The 20801-nt window shown below is 44.8% G+C and overlaps 1 protein-coding gene across 6 annotated transcripts in view; it reads left to right on the forward strand.

The window, feature by feature from the left end:
* dip2ba (disco-interacting protein 2 homolog Ba) overlaps positions 1-20801 on the forward strand; it is a 74550-nt gene that overhangs the window by 36825 nt on the left and 16924 nt on the right. For 4 of the 6 annotated variants that reach the window (XM_024383865.2, XM_042303625.1, XM_042303621.1 and 1 more), the window contains exons 3-24: positions 4800-4979; positions 5433-5558; positions 6134-6367; positions 6628-6774; positions 7751-7762; positions 8103-8222; positions 9936-10133; positions 14087-14178; positions 14389-14499; positions 14783-14906; positions 15209-15318; positions 15499-15601; positions 16238-16396; positions 16727-16846; positions 17606-17720; positions 17998-18137; positions 18445-18581; positions 18923-19003; positions 19315-19442; positions 19884-19998; positions 20173-20374; positions 20568-20680. In XM_024383865.2, the coding sequence (XP_024239633.1) occupies positions 4800-4979; positions 5433-5558; positions 6134-6367; positions 6628-6774; positions 7751-7762; positions 8103-8222; positions 9936-10133; positions 14087-14178; positions 14389-14499; positions 14783-14906; positions 15209-15318; positions 15499-15601; positions 16238-16396; positions 16727-16846; positions 17606-17720; positions 17998-18137; positions 18445-18581; positions 18923-19003; positions 19315-19442; positions 19884-19998; positions 20173-20374; positions 20568-20680 (2867 nt within the window). The remainder of the gene's footprint in view (positions 1-4799; positions 4980-5432; positions 5559-6133; positions 6368-6627; positions 6775-7750; positions 7763-8102; positions 8223-9935; positions 10134-14086; positions 14179-14388; positions 14500-14782; positions 14907-15208; positions 15319-15498; positions 15602-16237; positions 16397-16726; positions 16847-17605; positions 17721-17997; positions 18138-18444; positions 18582-18922; positions 19004-19314; positions 19443-19883; positions 19999-20172; positions 20375-20567; positions 20681-20801) is intronic. The other 2 variants (XM_042303622.1, XM_042303624.1) reach the window with 1 other exon arrangement.

Below are 20801 nucleotides of genomic sequence, written 5' to 3' on the forward strand. Positions count from 1 at the left end.
TTATGTCAATTAGCCTATCAGAAGCGTCTAAAGCCATGACATAATTTTCTGGAATTTTCCAAGCTGTTTAAAGACACAGTCAATTTAGTGTATGTAAACTTCTGACCCACTGGAATTGTGATACAGTGAATTATAAGTGAAATAATCTGTCTGTAAACAATAGTTGGAAAAATGACTTGTGTCATGCACAAAGTAGATTTCCTAACCGACTTGCCAAAACTATAGTTTGTTAACAAAACAATAGTCATTAGAACTACTTTATGTAAACTTCCGACTTCAACTGTAAGTGGTCTGTTAGTTAGTAGTAAGGTTATATCAAATTAAATATTGTTTCAAGAGTTACCTGACCAATGCAAAATGGTGTGTCTGCGTGTTTGTGTGGGTGTGTTATTGCTGGGCGGTATATAAAATACATTCATTTGAATGTATTTTTTTTGCGCGATATTGCAAATGCCTGTATTGCAGAATCGAGGTTTAGTTTTCATTTTTTATGAGCGTTTATGTACGCTTGTTCTCATGTTGTATTTTTGGTCTCGTCTCCTTCGGTCCTCTGTGCGCCTTTCCATTTTTAACAGAGATCTTTATATGATGACGAGATGCACGTCTCAGCCCTAACAATGGGAGTTGTTGTCCCAAAGGCAGGAAAACAGATGACAAGCTTAGGTGTAAAATAAGCCCAAAGAAAAACATTGGCCTTATTTTGGACAGATTTTAGAAAGTGAAACCTCTCACGCCAACAACGTTGAGATATCACATCTTCCTACCGGACAAGTGGTTTTAACTTACTATTTGCATTTGAGGTTTGGTCCAACATAATTGGTCATCTGGACTCAAACACATTGGGTCTTTAGTTTACTGTAATAGAGGAGAAGTGGTCTTTTCTAACGATACCCATTTTATGTCTCCACTACTTTAATAGCGCTTAGAGCAGACACTACTAAAACGAGAGTGTCATTGAACATTGATTCTGGAAAATGAATGCTGTTTGTCGTGCGCAGCATTATTGGGGTACCATGTACCGCTAGCAGCATTTTAGCCGAAGACTGTTATACTAGCTGTTTAATCTATAAGGACTTGGCAACTCGTTTTCATTTTGAGAAATAATGTCGGCCACTTGATTTCAACATCTGGACAGGCTAACGTGTTTTTCAAACAGTTGGAGACAGACAGAAGGGTGTGTTCAAAGCAATCCAACTGTTCAACCTTGTTAGCTAGCAAATAGTTCCAAGTTGGCTAAACCTGAAATATGAAGATTAGCTGGCCAATCACTAGCTCGTGGGCTTGAGAGATTGTTGATAAGACCTCTTAATGTTCTATAGTCTAATGCCTGCTACAAGAAGTCAGTCATTATTAGTGGATGTGCATTATGCATGGTTCTAGTTAAGTTTGTAACAAAAAATGGCATTTTCATAGACTGACTTGAAAGCCAGATCAGTGATTATTGCAACAACAAAAAAAGAAGGTTGAACTATTTGGTAAAAATAATTAAATGCAGTCTATTTGACCTTTAATTGTACAATGACGCTAATTTAAATTAAACCAAAAAAAATGGAGATGTAGCAGATAGCTGCTAGCCATCATGAAAATGGATCAGGCTAATGCTTGCTGTGCTAGCCCATCAGTGTTTTTATCCACAGCTGGACACGTGCGTCAGGTGTGAGATGTTTCCACACAATCACAGAAGGAAGATACGGTGTAACAGTAAAATGGACAAGGGATTTGTCTGCCCTAAATGCACCACCATCAAGCAGTTTAGGGAAGAGATCCTCCGTCTGTTAGCTCGGTTGCAAGAAAAGGATAACCTGCTTTCTAAGTTCACCGACCTAGCTGTAACCCAGGCAAACCAAATCTCAGTTTTAAATGCCTCCTGTAGTAAAGCTGTCAATGAGTCGGGTGGCGTTGATCTGTCCCAATCCAACGGACCAATGTTAAGCTCAACTCCGAAGCCCAGTGGCACCCCCCTCCCCCACAGCTACCACAGTTCAGCAGGTTGCTTCCCCATCGGATTCCATCACATCCACCATCATTGTGGGAAGATCGATGGTGAGAGATTTTGGACTGACCAAGGTCCACTGTCACTCAGGAGTCCGTGCCCATGACATCAACTCCCTAGTGCCCACGGTTCTGGCCAACTACTACAATATTGCCACCATTGTCACTCACGTAGGTTTTAATGACTTTCGTTTTAAGCACTGTCGCTAGCACAGGGAAGAGAGTAGTTACCTCTGGCCTACTCCCGCGGTACCGAAAGGGTTCGGAACATTTCAACCGATTCATTGCCCTGGATGAGTATTTGAAGAAACTTATCAACGACAGGAATGTCTCTTTTTGTGACAACCTTTGATTTGCTACTCTATCAGAAAATAGAAAAGGGGTGGGGCGACAGCCTCTAGTTTTACAAATGCTTTCATTAGTAAATTTCATTTGGCAACTTTGGGTCTTTTGAGCATCATGATATACTGTTTAAATGTCGGCCACCAGTGCTGGCCGTAACCCTGTATAGGCCACCAAAGCACTGCCCCACTTTCTTCACCGATTTATCTGAGCTATTGTCTATACTCCTTCAGAACTATGAAAAAATCAATGTGTTGGGCGATTTTAATATTCATAAGACTGCTGGCTCACAGCTTCCTCCAGCTAAATCAAGGCAATGCCGAAGAACTTATTGTTGGAGTCAAAGCACAGAGAGAGAATCTAGCCGCACATTTTAATTCACGGGCAATAGAGATAAAACATTAGGTAAAAAAGCTAGGTGTTATTTTAGATTCTGAACAAAATTTTTAATCGCACATTAGGAATGTAACCAAAAATGTTTTTTTTTTTTAAACACCTGAGGAACATTGCCAAGCTGTGGCTGTTTCTCTCTCCGGCTGATACAGATAGACTAATCCATGCTTCGACAAACAAACAAGCAGGCTTGAATACTGTAATGCTCTCCTGTCTGGTCTACCCAAGAAAGCCATTGTTCAACTGTAAAGCATACAGAATGCTGCAGTGTGGGTACTGACCAAGACCACATGGAGAGCACACATTACACCGGCTTTAAGGTCTCTGTACTGGCTGCATGTGAGTTTTTTTATTTTTTAAAGTTCATTTTAAGATTCTTATATTGTTTTTTTTGTAAATCAATCCACGACTGTGCACCTCAATGCATGTCAGACATGCTTTTAAGTTAAGCACCCAGTTGGTCCCTCAGGTCCTCTGGCACTAGCCTTTTAACTATCCCAAAGCCTAGGACCAAGAGGCATGGAGAGGCAGCCTTTAATTATTGTGCCCACAGCCTCTGGAATAGCCTGCCAGAGAGCATGAGGAGGCTGAAACTGGACATTTTCAAAAGGAGATCTTAACTTTTCTTTAGGGTGCTTTTTAGTAGTTCAGTTTGTCATTCTTTTGTTTTTTTAATATTATGTTTGTTGTATAGTAAATGTTTCAGCTTTTATTTTCTTGTAAAGCACATTGAGTTCCATTCCATGTCTGAAATGTGCGTTATAAATATAGCTTGATAAAGCTAAAACAGCCTCCACTCTTCTGGGAAGGCTTTCCATTACTGATGGAACATTACTGCAGGGACTTGCTTCCATTCAGCCACAGGAGCATTAGTGAGGGTTGGGCACTGATGTTGGGCGATTAGGCCTGGCTCACAGTCGGCATTCCAATTCATCCCAAAGGTGTTTGATGGAGTTAAGGTCAGGGCTCTGTGCGAGCCAGTCAAGTTCTTCCACACTGATCTCGACAAACAATTTCTTTATGAACCTCGCTTTGTGCACGGGGCCATTGTCATGTTGAAACAGGAAGTGTCCTTACCCAAACTGTCGCCACATAGTTGGAAGCACAGAATCATCTAGAATGTCATTGTATGCTGTCGTGTTAAGATTTCTCTTCACTTGAACTAAGGGGCCTAACCCGAACCATGAAAAACAGCCCTAGACCATTATTCTTCCCCCACCAAACTTTACAGTTGGCACTATGCATTGGGGAAAATAGCGTTCTCCTGGCATCTGCCAAACCCAGATTAGTCCGTCGGACTGCCAGATGGTGAAGCGTGATTCATCACTTCAGAGAACCCATTTCCATTGCTCCTGAGTCCAATGGCGGCGAGTTTTACACCACTCCAGACAACGCTTGATATTGGGCTGGTGATCTTAAGCTTGTGTGCCACTGCTCGGCCATGGAAACCCATTTCATGAAGCTCCCGATGATCAGTTCTTGCGCTGACGTTGCTTCCAGAGGCAGTTTGGAACTCGGCAGTGAGTGCTGCAGGACGGACCATTTTTTACGCACTACACACTTCAGAACTTGGCGGTCCTGTTCTGTAAACTTGTGTTGCCTACCATTTTGTGGCTGAGCCGTTGTTGCTCGTAGACTTTTCCACTTCACAATAACAGAACTTACAGTTGACCGGGACAGCTCTAGCAGGGCAGAAATTTGACAAACTGGACATGTTGGAAAGGTGGCATCCTATGACAGTGACAACCATTTGATTTGATTTGTTGAAAGTCACTGAGCTCTTCAGTAAGGCCATTCTACTGCCAATGTTTGTCTATGGAGATTGTATGGCTGTGAGCTTGATTTTATACACCTGTCAGCAACGTGTGTGGCTGAAATAGGCGGATCCACTAATTTGAAGGAGTGTCCAGATACTTTCTTGTATATATAGTGTATTTTGTGAATCGCCCGTAAGTTTGAAAAAAAATGTAAATGATTTTTGGCCATATCGACCAGCCCTAGGGTGTGTGTGTGTGTGTGTGTGTGTGTGTTAGAGCTAGGTGCTGAGTATCTCGTCGTTCCTCTCTGTCCAGGTGTGGATCTGCCTCTCCCAGACGTCCAGCAGCAGTCGTCCTCCGGCCCTACCAGTGGTGAGCCCAGCCCTGCCAGTTCTGACCGTAGCCCTGCCAGTCCTGAGGCCTCTGGTCCCTCTTCTTCCTCTGGGGGCCGCAGAAACCGCAGCGGGGGGGCAAGGGATGACCGCTACAGATCAGGTACAGACACACACATACTGTACATTCATACGTCACTGATTCAGATTCCGAAAACGTTAATGTCCTCAATGAGGCCATTCATTTAGCAGAAAACACAGTGCATTCAGAGGAAATTACAGATTTAAAAGCAACAACATAGCAAAGGATATTTACATGGGAAGTAGACTTAAGTGCAATTTCATAAAAATGACACAGACCTCTAACATGCATGGCACCACAGTAGTAGTGGGATGTGTGGGAGCTGCTGCCTTGCTTAGGGATAGTGGTTGGTTCTGATTGTGACAGAGGAGTCTAATCGAACACAGTTGATGCAGTGACTGACCTACTTTTTCCATTCCTCATCCCTGTTTTTTGGTCTGTCCTGATCTTGTTCTCATTGGTCTGTCCTGATCTTGTTCTCATTGGTCTGTCCTGATCTTGATCTTGTTCTCATTCACTCACCGTCTCTGTCAGATATCCACACGGAGGCGGTACAGGCAGCGTTGGCCAAACACAAGGAGGAGAAGATGGCACTGCCCATGCCCACCAAGCGCCGCTCAGCCTTCGTCCAGTCACCCGTAGACAACTGCACCCCTCCAGGTCACTACCATAGAGATCAAACTATATTCTATGTTTGAGGGTTGGGGTCAATTCCATTTCAATTCCACACAATTCAGGAAGTACACTGAAATTCCAATTCCCTTCAATGCTTTTCAATGAGGAGATTTTAGAATTGGTATTTGGTTTACTTTATGAATTGAAATTGACCCCAACCCTGCCATGTTTGAGTAGTACACTGTAGTGTTCAATAACTAACCCTGGTCCCAGAGAGCTAAAATACAGGGTGCGCGCTGTGCAGGCTTTTAGTTCCAAGCCCAGCACTAACACACCTGATTTAGCATATTCAAAGTCTAGATGTTCAGTTAGTGGACAACCTTTGATGAGTCGATTCAGGTGTGGGTTGGGACAAAATCCTGCATACCCTGTAGCTCATCATCAGGACCAGGGATGGTTGGTTAGGTTATCACTGCTTCTGCCCCAATAAGAGAAGGTGTATTGGGTGTCCACAAACACTGTATATAAACCACCTGGGGTGCTGCCAAGGCAGCCATTTTGTGCGACAAAGCTCACCACGCGTCATCTACTAAATAGATCTCGTTCTGTCTCCCTGTCAGACACATCGTCAGCGTCTGAGGATGAAGGCTCTCTGCGTCGCCAGGCGACTCTGAGTGCAGCACTGGCCCAGAGTCTCCAGAGCCCAGACTACTGGATCAACCGCTCAGTGCAGAGCTCCTCCACCTCCTCCTCCGCCTCCTCCACCCTGTCCCACGGGGAAAATAAGACTCAGACGCAACCGCAGCCACAGCCCACCTCAGCACTGGCCGACATACTGGCAAGCACACGCATAGGTAACACACACACACACACACACTCTGTAAACACACACACCCCACACATAGGTAAGACAAACACACCCTGCACACATTTAATCCAACGCACACGCATTGGGAGAACTGACTCGCACACGCACAAGGGTGGGCGCGCACACACATAACAGCCCTTCTTCGTGCCCTCAGAGACACTTTCTTTAAGAACATGTATTGTCTGTAGCTCCACAGCTTTAGGTAAGTTTACCTCCGAGTATTAAACCTTGTCCCTTCTCCTCCAGAGAACAGTGTCCCCCCAGATGTGACGTCCTACACCCCTGAGAGGGGTTCAAGGGTGGAGTCCAGGGTGGACCTGCCCCCCAATGCTATGACCAGGGGGATGCCCCGAGGACAGAGCCGCACCAGCATGCTGGATACCACCGCTGACGGTATGCACACACACACTGCAGAACACACTGTAGAGCAACAACCACACACTGTAGTGCAACAACCACACACTGCAGAGCACACTAGAGCAACAACCACACACTGTAGCGCAACAACCACACACCGCAGAACACACTGTAGAGCAACAACCACACACTGTAGAACACACTGTAGAGCAACAACCACACACTGCAGAACACACTGTAGAGCAACAACCACACACTGTAGAACACACTGTAGAGCAACAACCACACACTGTAGAACACACTGTAGAGCAACAACCACACACTATAGAACACACTGTAGTGCAACAACCACACACTATAGAACACACTGTAGAGCAATACCCACACACTATAGAACACACTGTAGAGCAACAACCACACACTGCAGAACACACTGTAGAGCAACAACCACACACTATAGAACGCACTGTAGAACAACAACCACACACTTCAGAATGTACGATCTCACACACATACGGCAGCAGACTGGTAACACCCCGCAGAAAACTACCACACTGCGATCACTCACTGTTTTTTAACCATAATCTCTGTAACATCCTTAATCTGGTGATGGTTTGGCTGACTGACAAAGCACTGTTGTACTGCATTTGCAGTAATCATGAATGTAGCCTGTACCCTGCCGTGTTTGAAATGGCTATGTCAGCATCCCAAATGATACCCTATTTCCTACATAGTGTACTATATAGGGAATGGGGTGCCATTTGGGACAGTACCTATGTGAATCCATTCGGATGATTTAGGTGCTCATGTCAACCTCCCTCTTTTTTAATAATCTATTTTTATTCAGACATAATGACACACTGACAAGACATAATAACATTGAATGAATCTCACTCACTCTCATCCCCATTCTAGGCGTTGTGTTGGGAAAGCTGCTAACATACTATATTTTGTTCTTTTTTGGGGTGATCCCTTTTTCGGCTGTACGTGTCGTGTCTTTCATTAAAAAAAGGAAAGCGAAAAGGTAATATGAATCAAAATGGGACGGGGCCGGGGAGGGGCGATGGAGGGATCAATTCCAATCAGCTTGCTTTTTCACCTCTTCTGTCGTCTGTTTGCCCTGTCTCTCCATCTACTCTCCACAGATAGAAATATCCTTCTGTTTTTGACCAAGAATAAAGTTGCATCTACCTGTTGTGTGTGTCCGTTTGTGAGCATTTGTGTCCGTTTGTGCGTGCTTGCCTATTTAATGTCTGAGTGTATGAGTGTGTGTGTTTTTGTGCGTGATTGGGACTATTAGTGAGTGTGTGTTTGTGTCTATGGTCATGTCTGTGATTGTCTGCCTCTACCTCTGTGCTCTCCAGGTGTGCCAGTGAACAGCCGTGTTTCCACTAAGATCCAGCAGCTGCTGAACACTCTGAAGCGGCCCAAGAGACAAGCGCTCAGTGAGTTCTTCCTGGATGACTCCGAGGAGATCGTAGAGGGTAAGAAGCACAGAGGACCTGCTCCAAGACTTAGGCTCCATAAAATACAATACTTCCATTCTGATACTTACAGCACCTTCAGAAAGTATTCACACCGCTTGACTTTTCCACATTTTGCTGTGTTACAACCTGAATTTAAAATGGATTAAGAGATTTTGTGTCAATGTCCTACACACAATACCCCATAATGTCAAAGTGGAATTATGTTTTAAAATTAAAAGCTGAAGTGTCTTGAGTCAATAAGTATTCAACCCCTTTGTTATGGCAAGCCTTAGTAAGTTCAGGTGTAGAGTTGCTTAACAAGTCACATACTAAGTTGCATGGACTCACTCTGTGTGCAATAATAGTGTTTAACAAGATCTTTGAATGACTACCTCATCTCTGTATCCCAAACATACAATTATCTGTAAGGTCCCTCAGTCCAGCAGTGAATTTTGAACACAGATTCAACCACAAAGACCAGGGAGGTTTTCTAATGCCTCACAAAGAAGGGCACCTATTGGTCAATTTAAAAAAAAGCATTAAATATCCCTTTGAGCAAGGTGAAGTAATTCATTACCCTTTGGAGGGTGTATTAAGACACCCCGTCACTACAAAGATACAGGCGTCCTTCCTAACTCAGTTGCCGGAGAGGAAGGAAACCGCTCAGGGATTTCACAATGAGGCCAATGCTGACTTTTAAACAGTTACAGAGTTTAATGGCTGTGATAGGAGAAAACTGGGGATGGATCAACAAAATTGTAGTAACTCCACAATACTATCTTAATTGACAAGAAGGAACCCTGTACAGAATTTTTTTTATATCCAAACATGCATCCTGTTTGCAGTAAGGCACTAAGGTAATACAGCACAAAAAGTGTCAAAGCAATTGACTTTTTTTCCTAAATACAAGTGTTATGTTTGGGGCAAATACAACACATTCCTGAGTACCACTATCTATATTTTCAAGCAAGTGGTGGCTGCATCATGTTATGTTTATGCTTGTAATTGTTAAGGACTGGGGAGTTTTTCAAGATAAAATGGAATGGAGCTAAGCACAGGCAAAATCCTGAGCACAGGAAAACCTGGTTCAGTCTGCTTTCCACCAGACAGTGGGAGATTAATTCACCTTTCAGCAGGACAATAACCTAAGTTCAAATCTACACTAGAGTTGCTTAACAAGAAGACCGGGAATGTTCCTGAGTGGCCAAGTTAGTTTTGACTTAAATTGCTTGAAATTCTATGGCAAGACCTGAAAATGTATGTTTAGCAATCATCAACAACCAGTTTTACAGAGCTTTAAGAATTTTGAAAAGAATAATGGGAAAAGGTTGTACAATCCAGGTGCGGAAAGCTCCTAACAAGTATTGACCCGGTGTGAATATTTATGTAAATGAGCTGTTTCTGTATTTCATTTTAAATACATTTGGAACAATTTATCAAAACATGTTTTCACTTTGTCATTATGTGTTATTGTGTGTAAATGGGTGAGGAAAATTATTAATGTAATCCATTTTGAATTCAGGCTGTAACACAACAACAACAAAGTCAAGGGGTGTGAATACTTTCTGAAGGCACTGTACATTCCAATACTTACATTGCATTGAATACAATGCATTCTTCCTTTCTTGAAATAAATATATAGACAGTAGACATTTAACTCACTATACCCCACTTTATTTTTCTCTTCCTCTTCCTCTTCACCCTCATCCCCGTCTCCTCCCCTGTCCGTAGTGCCCCAGCCAGACCCCAACACCCCCAGGCCAGAGGGCCGTCAGATCATCCCAGTGAAGGGGGAGCCCCTGGGGGTGGTCAGTAACTGGCCCCCGGCCCTTCAGGCAGCCCTGGCACGTTGGGGAGCCACACAGGCCAAGAGTCCCGCTCTCACCGCCCTGGACGTTACCGGGAAACCCCTCTATACGCTGACATACGGTTGGTCTCACCGTCTTAAATGGCACTCGACTCCTTATTCCCTGCTATATAGGGAGTAATTTCCAGCTAACCCACTTAATTTTTTTATTTTGCTTTTTTATTTAACTAGGCAAGTCAGTTAAGAAAACATTCGTATTTACAATGACGGCCTACCAATAGGAAAAAGGCCTGCTGCGTGGATTCAAATAAAACATGTAGATATAGCACATCACAACTAGAGTCACCACCACACTACAAAAAGAAAGACGTAAGATGACAACACAGCCTGGCAGCAACACGGTAGCAACACAACATGACAGCAACATGGTAGCAACACAACATGGTAGCAACACAACATGGTAGCAACACAACATGGTAGCAGAAAAACATGGTAGCAGCACAACATGGCAGCAGCACAACATGGCAGCAGCACAAACATGGTTGGGTACAGACAACAGCGCAAAGGGCAAAAAGGTATAGATAACAATCCATCACGCGAAGCAGACACAAGTGTCAGTAAGAGTGTCCATGATTGAGTCGTTGAGATAAAACGGTCCAGAAAGCTTGTTGGACACTAAGAAAGCATTGTTGTAAAGCGTTAAACACAACATCTGGGGAGGGACCAGCTAAGTATTAGACTGTATCTTCTGCATATAAGTGGATGAGAGAGCTTGCTACTGCCTGAGCTATGTTGTTGATGTAAATTGAGAAGAGCGTGTGGCCTAGGATCGAGCCTTGGGGTACTCCCTTGGTGACAGGCACTGCACTCTTTGAGAGAGGTCGTTAGCAAACCAGGCCAAAGACCCCTCAGAGACACCAATACTCCTTTTCCGTTCCACAATAATACAAACATTGCTTAGAATCAAGCGCAATGGTGACATCATCAATGGTGACAATGGTGACATCATTTAGGACCTTTTAAGGTTGCAGTGACACATCCATAACCTGAGCGGAAACCAGATTGCATACCTGAGAGAATACTATAGACCCCAAGAAAGCCAGTCTGTTGATTATTGACAAGTTTTTCCAACACGTTTGATAAACAGGTCAAGATAGAAATTGGCCTATAACAGTTAGGATCAGCTTGTTCTGCCTTCCAAGCAATGGGAACCTCCCCAGAGAGGAGAGACAGGTAAAAAAAAAGTTCAGAGATATGCTCTGCGATGATAGGGGCTGCAACCTTAAAGAAGAAAGGATCTAAACTATCTGACCCAGCTGTTTTTTGGGGTCATGTAATGGTCATAGGAGCTACTTTGTACCTCAGGGAGAAGTGGTGTAGTGGGGCAGGTAGAAAATAGGGATGAGCATTGGGGATAGTCGCATTGAAGGAATGGGGGATGAGGAAATGTTGGACGGGCAAGGAGGAGGCAAATAGGAATCCCGACTTAATGAAGTGATGATTTAAAGAGCTCAGTCATGTGCTCCATGTCAGGAACAACCACATCATCAACATTTGGGGCGGCAGGTAGCCTAGTGGTTAGAGCATTGGGCCAGTAGCTGAAAGTTTGCTAGATTGAATCCTCGTGCTGACAAGGTAAAAATATGTTGTACTGCTCCTGAACAAGGCAGTTAACCCACTGTTCCTAGGCTGTCATTGTAAATAACAATTAGTTCTTAACTGACTTGCCTAGTTAAATCATAATTACTTTTTAAAATAAAAACATTAAGGGCCATGGGCAGCTGTAAGGAGGAGGGTTTCTTCTCCAGGTCTTTCACTGTTTTCCAGAACTTCTTTGGGTTAGACCCACAGAGGGAAAACTGCTCCTTAAAGTAACTAACTAAGGCCTTCTAGATAGCTTGAGTGCACTTATTTCTCATTTGCCTGAACGACAGCCAGTCAGCCTAAGTATTTGTGTGCAGAGCCTTTCGCCAAATGGTGTTCTTGAGGTGGAGTAACTCTACCAGATCACGGTCAAAACAGGGGCTGAACCTTTTTTTTTATTGTAATTTCTCTTTATGGGGGCGTGTTTGTTAATGATACCACTGAAAATATTAAAAAAGAAGGTCCAAGCGTCTTCGACAGAGGGGATCAAGCTGATTCTATACCAATTTACAGAGACCAGGTCATGAAGGAAGGCTTGCTCATTAAAGTTTTTCAGCAAGCATCTGACAAATCAGGACAGGTTGTTTCACTGAGCAGCCATTACGAACACAGGCTGTAAACAGTGATCATGAAGGTCATTACAGAAAACAGATTATTAGATTATTACAACAGATTATTTGTGAGGATAACATCAAGGAGAGTAGCCTTTTCTGGGTATTTGGAGTCATACATTGTGGGATTGGTAATAATCTGAGAGAGATTTAGGGAGTCCCAGTTTAGGTCACCTAGCAGGACAAATTCAGACTCCGTGTAAGAGGCCAGGAGAGAGCTTAGGGCAGGTAGGGTACACGCCGGTGCTATTGGTGGAAGATAACACCCAGCAACAGTCAAGAAAGAGCTATTTGAAAGTGTAATGCTTAAACCCATCAGATCAAATTGTTTGGGGACAGACTTGGTGGAGACAACAGAGCAATGAAGGGGTTCCTTGGTAAAGATTGCCACTCAACCACCATTTGGGAAATCTGTTTTGCAGAAAAAGGTTATAACCAGAAAGATTAGCATCAAGTGTTCAAAACACGCTTTCTTAGCCACGTCTCAGTAATGACCAACACATCTGGATTGGAGCTGTGAACCCACACTTTCAATTTTAGGTAATAAGCTTCTAATGTTAACGTGCAGAAAACCCAGGCTTTTACGAGAGCAGAAATCTGTGAAACAGATGTCAGAGCATAAATCAGAATTGGGGCTAGCAACAGTAGATGGCCCAGGGTGTACATGCACATTTCCAGATATCATCAGCAGTAATACAATCAGGGCACGGCAGAGGACAGGGAGAGCTCTGCAGTGTTGATTCTCTATGACATTTGAATGTGCATCAGATGGTAACAAGATCGTATTGTACAGCAAATTCATCAGGTAACACAAATACAAAGCCAGCGAGAGGTGGTTAGAATAGGATGGGAGGCCAAGAGTCCGAAGTAACCAGTAGAGAGTCGAGTCGCGAGTGTGGGAACAAACATTGTCTGTCCCACGGTCGGGTAAACAAGCAAGTTTGTAGTCAACAAAGCACGCAGGAGTCATAGGGCAAGTAACATAAAGCACATGAAAATAATACAAATGACTTGGGGCTAGCCATTGTAAGTTCAAAGAGTCACTCACTCACTCAAATTAACTTGAGAGAGTAGCTCTCTGAGTCCAGTAGGCTATAAAAGTCTGAGATAAAAAAATCAATAAATAGTAGTCCTATACTTGTTAATTAAAGCGTTTGAGTAAGTTCATGTAATAAGCTTCACAAGTTAATTAGCCTACATAAAATTCAGTAAATTCACAAGTCTGCGGTGTGTGCGTTTGTGCTGGAGAGTGTGCCGGGGGTAGGGAGACAGACCAGGGCAGACGGGGAACAGATCGATGGGTGGGATCCAAACAGCAGTGCAGCAGGCAACGGGAGTAGGTGTCACACCAGCTTTTTTCGGGAGGCTGAGTAGGAGAGGAGGCGTTCAACCTTACCAGACAGGTGCGCGTTAAGAGCAGATAAAAACATCCAAAGCGAAAAGCTTGGTGAAAAAAAACGTGGTCAAGTTGGCTTGAGTTTCGATATTCGCCAGACATTTGGGCTATCAAACAATCAATAGCTCGCGAATGATTTCCTGAAACGTGGGTGTTCTACACGCAACATGGTAGGGGGCTTCCCAGTCATTACAAGTGCAACATGAAACCCAGACCTGGAGGATGCTGTTGCCGAGGTGGGAGGAGGATTGCGGGTGTCTCAGATCTGACCTTTTTAGTTTGTGACTTGTGCTACCATAGTTCATCGACACCAAAGATCACACTCCTCTCAGTCAATCTATGGAGAACTCAAGTCGTTTTAATCTCCTCTAAGAAATTGCTCTTGTGCCAACGGTGTATGTATCTCTCTCTCTCTCTCCCTTAGGTAAACTGTGGAGCCGCAGTCTGAAGCTGGCCTACACTCTGTTGAACAAACTGGGCACCAAGAACGAGCCTGTCCTGAGACCTGGAGATAGGGTACGTGGTCAAAACACACAGCGGTTCAGACGGGATATTCCTCTTCTTCCCACTTGACCACTTTGATTGATTGATCTTTATTCAAAAACGTGAAACGTGTCTTCGAGATGCATTGCACATGCACAGACGACACAATACACAATGTAAGATGTTCCCGTTGTGACGTGTGGTGCTCTTTCTGAAACTGTACTGCGTGTCTATGCCCCCTAGGTGGCGCTGGTGTACCCCAACAGTGACCCTGCTATGTTCTGGGTGGCCTTCTATGGCTGTCTCCTAGCAGAGGTCATCCCTGTACCCATAGAGGTACCACTGTCTAGACAGGTAAGGGACAAGGATGTTGAGTGTTTTATAGTGACATCATTAGTTAGCTATGTAGCTCAATCTCATGGAATATTTGGTTCCTGACAAATAACCAAATCAAATCAGAGTAGCATAAATCCAGCTTTCAGTCACTATGCAGTAGACATGGGCCAGTTCTTACCAGCTATAGCAACACAAACAACATAGCTAGATCCACGTGGTCACCTGACTCATTACAGACCAATAGTGGCAGTATAGATTTTCTGTCAATTTGTAATGGTTACCTTTGTGTTTCACATCCCAGGACGCAGGCAGTCTTCAGATTGGCTTCCTATTGGGCAGCTGTGGGGTAGGCCTGGCCCTGACTAGCGAGATCTGTCTCAAAGGACTGCCCAAGACACCCCAGGGAGAGATCATGCAGTTCAAAGGTCAGCACACACCACAAAATGCTCCACTGCAGTTGTCACCCCGCTCACTTTCTCTCTGGGACTCATTAGCTAGGCACATTAGGAGGAGCCCATTGCTCATCATACTGTTTATCTGTGGGTAGATGTACATTTGTACATCCATTGTCCCATATGAATGAAATGAGGCCTACACACTAATGGTCCTAATACCACCTTTTTGAAAGCTACAAGGTTTCGATCCACGGTGGATCTTTGTCCAGTCGTCAAACTGACTTCTAGTATTGTCCTGTGTCCGCTGATGATGTTGTTGTTTTGCCTCCCAGGTTGGCCCCGTATGAAGTGGGTTGTGACAGACACCAAGTACCTGACCAAGCCCTCTAAAGACTGGCAGCCCCACATCCCCACCGCCAACACAGACACAGCTTACATCGAGGTGAGACCAGCGTCCTTGTGGGAAGTATACAGACCATTTATACGTGTATTTGACAGATTTGAAAAAATAAATACAAAAATATGATCGTTTGTCTTTCTGTTTATGCTGTGTATCGCAGATTTATTTTGTGAATTAATTTAACTCTATGACTGACTGTGTGTGTGTGTTCTGCTCTTCCAGTACAAGGCCAGTAAAGAGGGCACAGTGATGGGAGTAGCCGTGTCTAAAATAGCCTTGCTGACACACTGCCAGGCCCTGACACAGGCCTGCAACTACTGTGAAGGTCAGTACATGAAAAACACACACCGACACATATTGTTTTAGTGACAATATATCTACTCAAGCCCTCTTAGTAACCTAGATACACAGAGATGACCCAAAACTAGTTTGTGAATTATGCAAGGAGGAGCATGAAGAAGCTAAAGGAACTGGAACCTTTGTAGGAGGTTAGGGTGATGTTGTTACTCTTGTCTTCACCATGAATACTCACGCTCAGGTTAAATAATTGATCGGGCCTGAGGTCTCTTCTCCTGTACTCTCTCTGTCTCTTTCTGTCTCTCTTCTCTCCTCTCTCTACTCAGATCATCTGTTAGACAAAGGGAACTTTAGCCTCTGTGTCTCAGAGAACATTAGATCCTGTGAGGGGAATCCACAGAGGCAGGCAGCAAGACTGTTCCTGGAACACGGTGTTTCCCTGTCCATAATTAGTTTACTTTTATTGTAGCCTACATACTTATCATGTGATATAAAGCTATTATCATATGCCCTGTGGCAGCCTAGCTATATGGAGAAGCTGCTTTCGCTATCCTTAAGTGTCCGAGTATCTGTAACTGTTGAAATGTTGGAATCCTTCGTGGCTGTAATGTAATTTGTGGATTGACATCAAGTATTTCAATTGAGTGTGTGTGTCCTCTCTCAGGAGAAACATTGGTCAACGTGCTAGATTGTAAGAAGGACATGGGTTTGTGGCACGGGGTGTTAACCAGTGTGATGAACAGGATCCACACCATCACTGTACCCTACGCTGTCATGAAGGCCTGTCCCATGTCCTGGGTGCAGAGGGTCCACATACACAAAGGTAAGGCTACAGTTAGCATTTGTATTGTAAACTGCATAGAGACTAGCATCCTAAACTGCATACTATGGATTAAGGTAATTTGGGTCGGGTTCATTAGGAGACATTGTAGCAAAATGTTTTAAGATGTTGTCTGCTGGGAAATGAAAACAAGCGTTTCTTATTGAGCAAATTCAGATATTACCTCTCGGTTTCACTCTGTTTTGGAACGTTTCTTCCATTTTGTGCCTTAATGAACACAACCTAAATGTGTAGAATTGGCATTAGCGCCTGTGTCATTAACTACTATGTGTGAGAGGCTGAGCTGTCCCTACTGTTCCTCCCTCCCTGCAGCACGTGTCGCCTTGGTGAAGTGTCGTGACCTCCACTGGGCTATGATGGCTCACAGGGACCAGAGAGACACCAACCTGTCCTCCATACGCATGCTCATAGTAGCCGATGGAGCCAACCCCTGTGAGTAACACACACGTGCGTGGGCTACATACACATGGACGCTTTGGGCACACACACACACACACACACACAACCTTTCCTGTGAGTCACATATACATGGCAAGCCATGAAGTGTGCTTGCTTTATTTACAAAGGTAGACTGTGATTTAGTATTTGTAAGCTACAGTGCATCCGCCGGTCAACAATCATACAGTGGCTTGCGAAAGTATTCACCCCCCCCTGGCATTTTTCCTGTTTTGTTGCCTTACAATTAAAATTGATTTTGGGGGGGGGTTTATATCATTTGATTTACACAACATGCCTAACACTTTGAAGATGCAAAATATATTTTTATTGTGAAACAAACAACACAAAAAAACAGAACTTGAGCATGCATAACTATTCACCCCCCCCCGAAGTCAATAATTTGTAGAGACACCTTTTGCAGCAATTACAGCTGCAAGTCTCTTGGGGCGTGTCTCTATAAGCTTGGCACATCTAGCCACGGGGATTTTTGCCCATTCTTCAAGGAAAAACTGCTCCAGCACCTTCAAGTTGGATGGGTTCCGCTGGTGTACAGCAATCTTTAAGTCATACCACAGATTCTCAATTGGATTACAGGTTGCAATGCAAGAAAATAGGAAAAACACCAAGGGGGATGAATACTTTTGCAAGGCACTGTATCTAACCTTAATCAAAGTACATTGGAAGTATAGTCAAGTTTGCATTGTGTGTGTGTGAATATTGACACACACTCACTGTATTTGGGATGTCCGTCAGGGTCCGTGTCGTCGTGCGACGCCTTCCTCAACGTGTTCCAGTCTCACGGGTTAAAGCCGGAGGTCATCTGCCCCTGTGCCTCCTCTCCTGAAGCCCTCACTGTGGCTATCCGCAGGTACTACACTGCACCAGTTCACAGCTACTGATGCACTATATATATATATATATATATATATATATATATATATATATATATACTGTACATACAACCTCTAAGGAATCGTACACACAACCCATTTCCAGTGCTCATGTAGTATATGAACAATAAAGTAATCTTCCTCACATCAATTGAGAAAACGTGTCTCATGTCTCCATAGCCGTCACACTCCCGTATTTTCTTTGCCCTTACTCTCCCTCTCTCTCCATCTCCCCCTCCCTCCCTCCCCTTCCAGGCCTGGTGCCCGTGGTGCAGCCCTCCCAGCCAGAGCCATCCTGTCCATGGGCGGTCTGAGTCACGGGGTCATCAGGGTCAACACAGAGGATAAAAACTCTGCCCTCACTGTACAGGACGTGGGCCATGTCATGCCTGGAGGTCAGCGAACTGACTTCACCGTGCACCACACTACAGTACACGTGTTTACATTCTGTTTGTGTACTGTTACGGTTCAATTCCTTTTCACAGTTGTTCCTCACTGGCTTACTTTAACAGTGGGGCTTTTACTGTCATGTCAATGTCTGGTGTTAAGTCTACTTGGCTCAGCGTTCGAGTCATTGCTTCAATAATACATAGATTTTATATCGCGCTTATCTTGGACCCAAAGACGCTTCGGAAGTTAGTTTCTTACGTGTGTGTGCTTTTCGTGTTTTAGCCCTAATGTCATTGTCCTCTCGTGTTTCAGCTCTGATGTGTATCGTGAAGCCAGACGGCCCTCCGCAGCTCTGTAAGACAGATGAGATCGGAGAGATAGTGTTGAACTCCAGGGCTGGCGGAACCATGTACTACGGCCTACCTGGAGTCACCAAGAACACCTTCGAGGTGAGGAGAGGACTGTTTACCGTACTCTCTCATCAAGCCTCTGCGTCTCTGGCCGCCGTGTGGTGTACTGGCACTGTTGTGTAGCCATCAACCTTAAAAAAAACAATACTCCTCTGCCAGAGCATTACACTTCTAAAAGCTCTACCCCACCTTTATTCTTCACTGGGCATGGTTGCCTATGGACTCTCTACTCTTTAAACGGAGTTGAGGAGTTGTGTTGACAGTAAAAAAGTGTTGTTAATGTGATGTTTTTGAAACGATGGTCACGATGAAATATATTTAATACAGGCCCCTTCCGTAAACCCCATAACTGAACGTGTGTCCCTCTGTCTTCCATGCAGGTGATTCCCGTGAACCAGGCTGGAGCTCCGTTAGGAGAGATCCTCTTCACTAGGACTGGCCTGCTGGGCTTTGTAGGGCCGGTAAGACCACGTTGAGTCCCCCTTGGACTTGCCATGCTGAGCTAGCCTGGGTGCCAGTCCTTTTTCTTGCCAACTCCTTATGGAATTGTCCTGCCGTACAGTCTGGCTGAATGATAAAAAGTTCACGCTTCTAGTTTGCAGTGAGGCCAGACAGTTTGGCTTGACACCTATGGAGTTGGCAAGAGCACAAACAGATCTGGGACCAGGCTCTCTACTGATCTGGAGGAATAGAAAAAAACCTGTCCATCTAGAATTTGCTTCTTTAGTCTGTTGATGTGCAGTAGGTGAAGATCTTCTCCCTCTCTCCACAGGGCAGTCTGGTCTTTGTAGTGGGAAAGAACGAGGGGCTCCTGACGGTCAGTGGTAGACGACACAATGCTGATGACCTGGTGGCCACCGCCCTGGCCGTGGAGCCTGTTAAAACTGTCTACAGGGGGAGGTGGGTGTCAGAGGGCTCAGGTTTCTCGTGTGAATGTACACATGCTGTGTTCAAGTGTGCCTTTTGTAGCAGTGTGGTTTGAGGAGGGAGGTGAGATATACAGAAGCCTCTGGGTCCTGTTTAGTAGGCACGACACTGGAGAAAACGTTTTGGATCCGTTTCAAATGTAGTCTCCGTGTGGTGCTGACCTTAAGTGACGTAAGAGGGCGGCGTGAGGGCGTGGTATGAAAGTGTGCCGTGCTGTGTGGGGTCGTGCTGTCCTTCCTCTCGGCACCGGGGCCAGGATCACTGTGTTCTCTGTGGCGGTGTTCCCTGATGTACTGTGTGTTGTGTTGTCAGAGTACGTTGCTTTTGGTGTGTGTGTGTTATGGTAGTTCACAGGGTTGTGTGTTATTGCCGACTGACCCTCCCTCTCTCTAATCTCTCTCTCCCCTGGTGTAGGATCGCTGTGTTTTCAGTGACCGTGTTCTATGATGAGAGGATAGTGATCGTAGCAGAGCAGAGGCCTGACGCCAGTGAAGAGGACAGCTTCCAGTGGATGAGCCGAGTACTACAGGTACCCTGTCACATCACCTGGCATGTCACCTAAGCATTCATCTAGGATAGCATCGGTCTTTCAGTTACAGTTAGATGGATGTATAGCTGGGTACACCATCTTCTATCGATATGTACACTGTTAGTTAGCACACCTAGCTGAACATGACCATTTATGCTGTGTTTTCCTCGGCAGGCCATAGACAGTATTCATCAGGTGGGTTTGTACTGTCTGGCCCTGGTTCCGGCCAACACGTTACCCAAGACCCCGCTGGGAGGGATCCACATCTCTGAGACCAAACAGAACTTCCTAGAGGGGAACCTGCACCCCTGTAACATCCTCCTCTGTCCACACACCTGCGTCACCAACCTGCCCAAACCACGACAGAAACAGCCAGGTAAAGACGATGGGCTGTCCTGAATGTTGGGGGGAGGTTCAGTTCCCCATGAACTGGCGCGATTCGGGATTGTGTCTCGCACCTTGAACTTTTGTGTGTTTGTATACAGAACAGGGTGATAGCGATTGGCTAGCCTAATGTCTCAGTCTTTGTGTATCTCTGACTCACTCACCCATCCTCCTATCCTGTACAGTTGGTGTGGGCCCGGCCTCTATCATGGTTGGTAACCTGGTAGCGGGGAAGAGGATGGCCCAGGCTGCAGGCAGAGAGCTGGGAGTGCTGGAGGAAGAGGGCCTGGTCAGGAAGGTAAGACCTTAATGTACCTGGTGAGGCTGGCCCCTACTGTCTGTCTTCTCTCCTAAACAGACTGACGCCTGGAAGAAACCACATCACAACTGATTATACCAGCATTGACTAAACCTTATTA

This window comes from Oncorhynchus tshawytscha, linkage group LG22, assembly GCF_018296145.1.
Source record: "Oncorhynchus tshawytscha isolate Ot180627B linkage group LG22, Otsh_v2.0, whole genome shotgun sequence".
NCBI classification, from domain to species: Eukaryota; Metazoa; Chordata; class Actinopteri; order Salmoniformes; family Salmonidae; genus Oncorhynchus; species Oncorhynchus tshawytscha.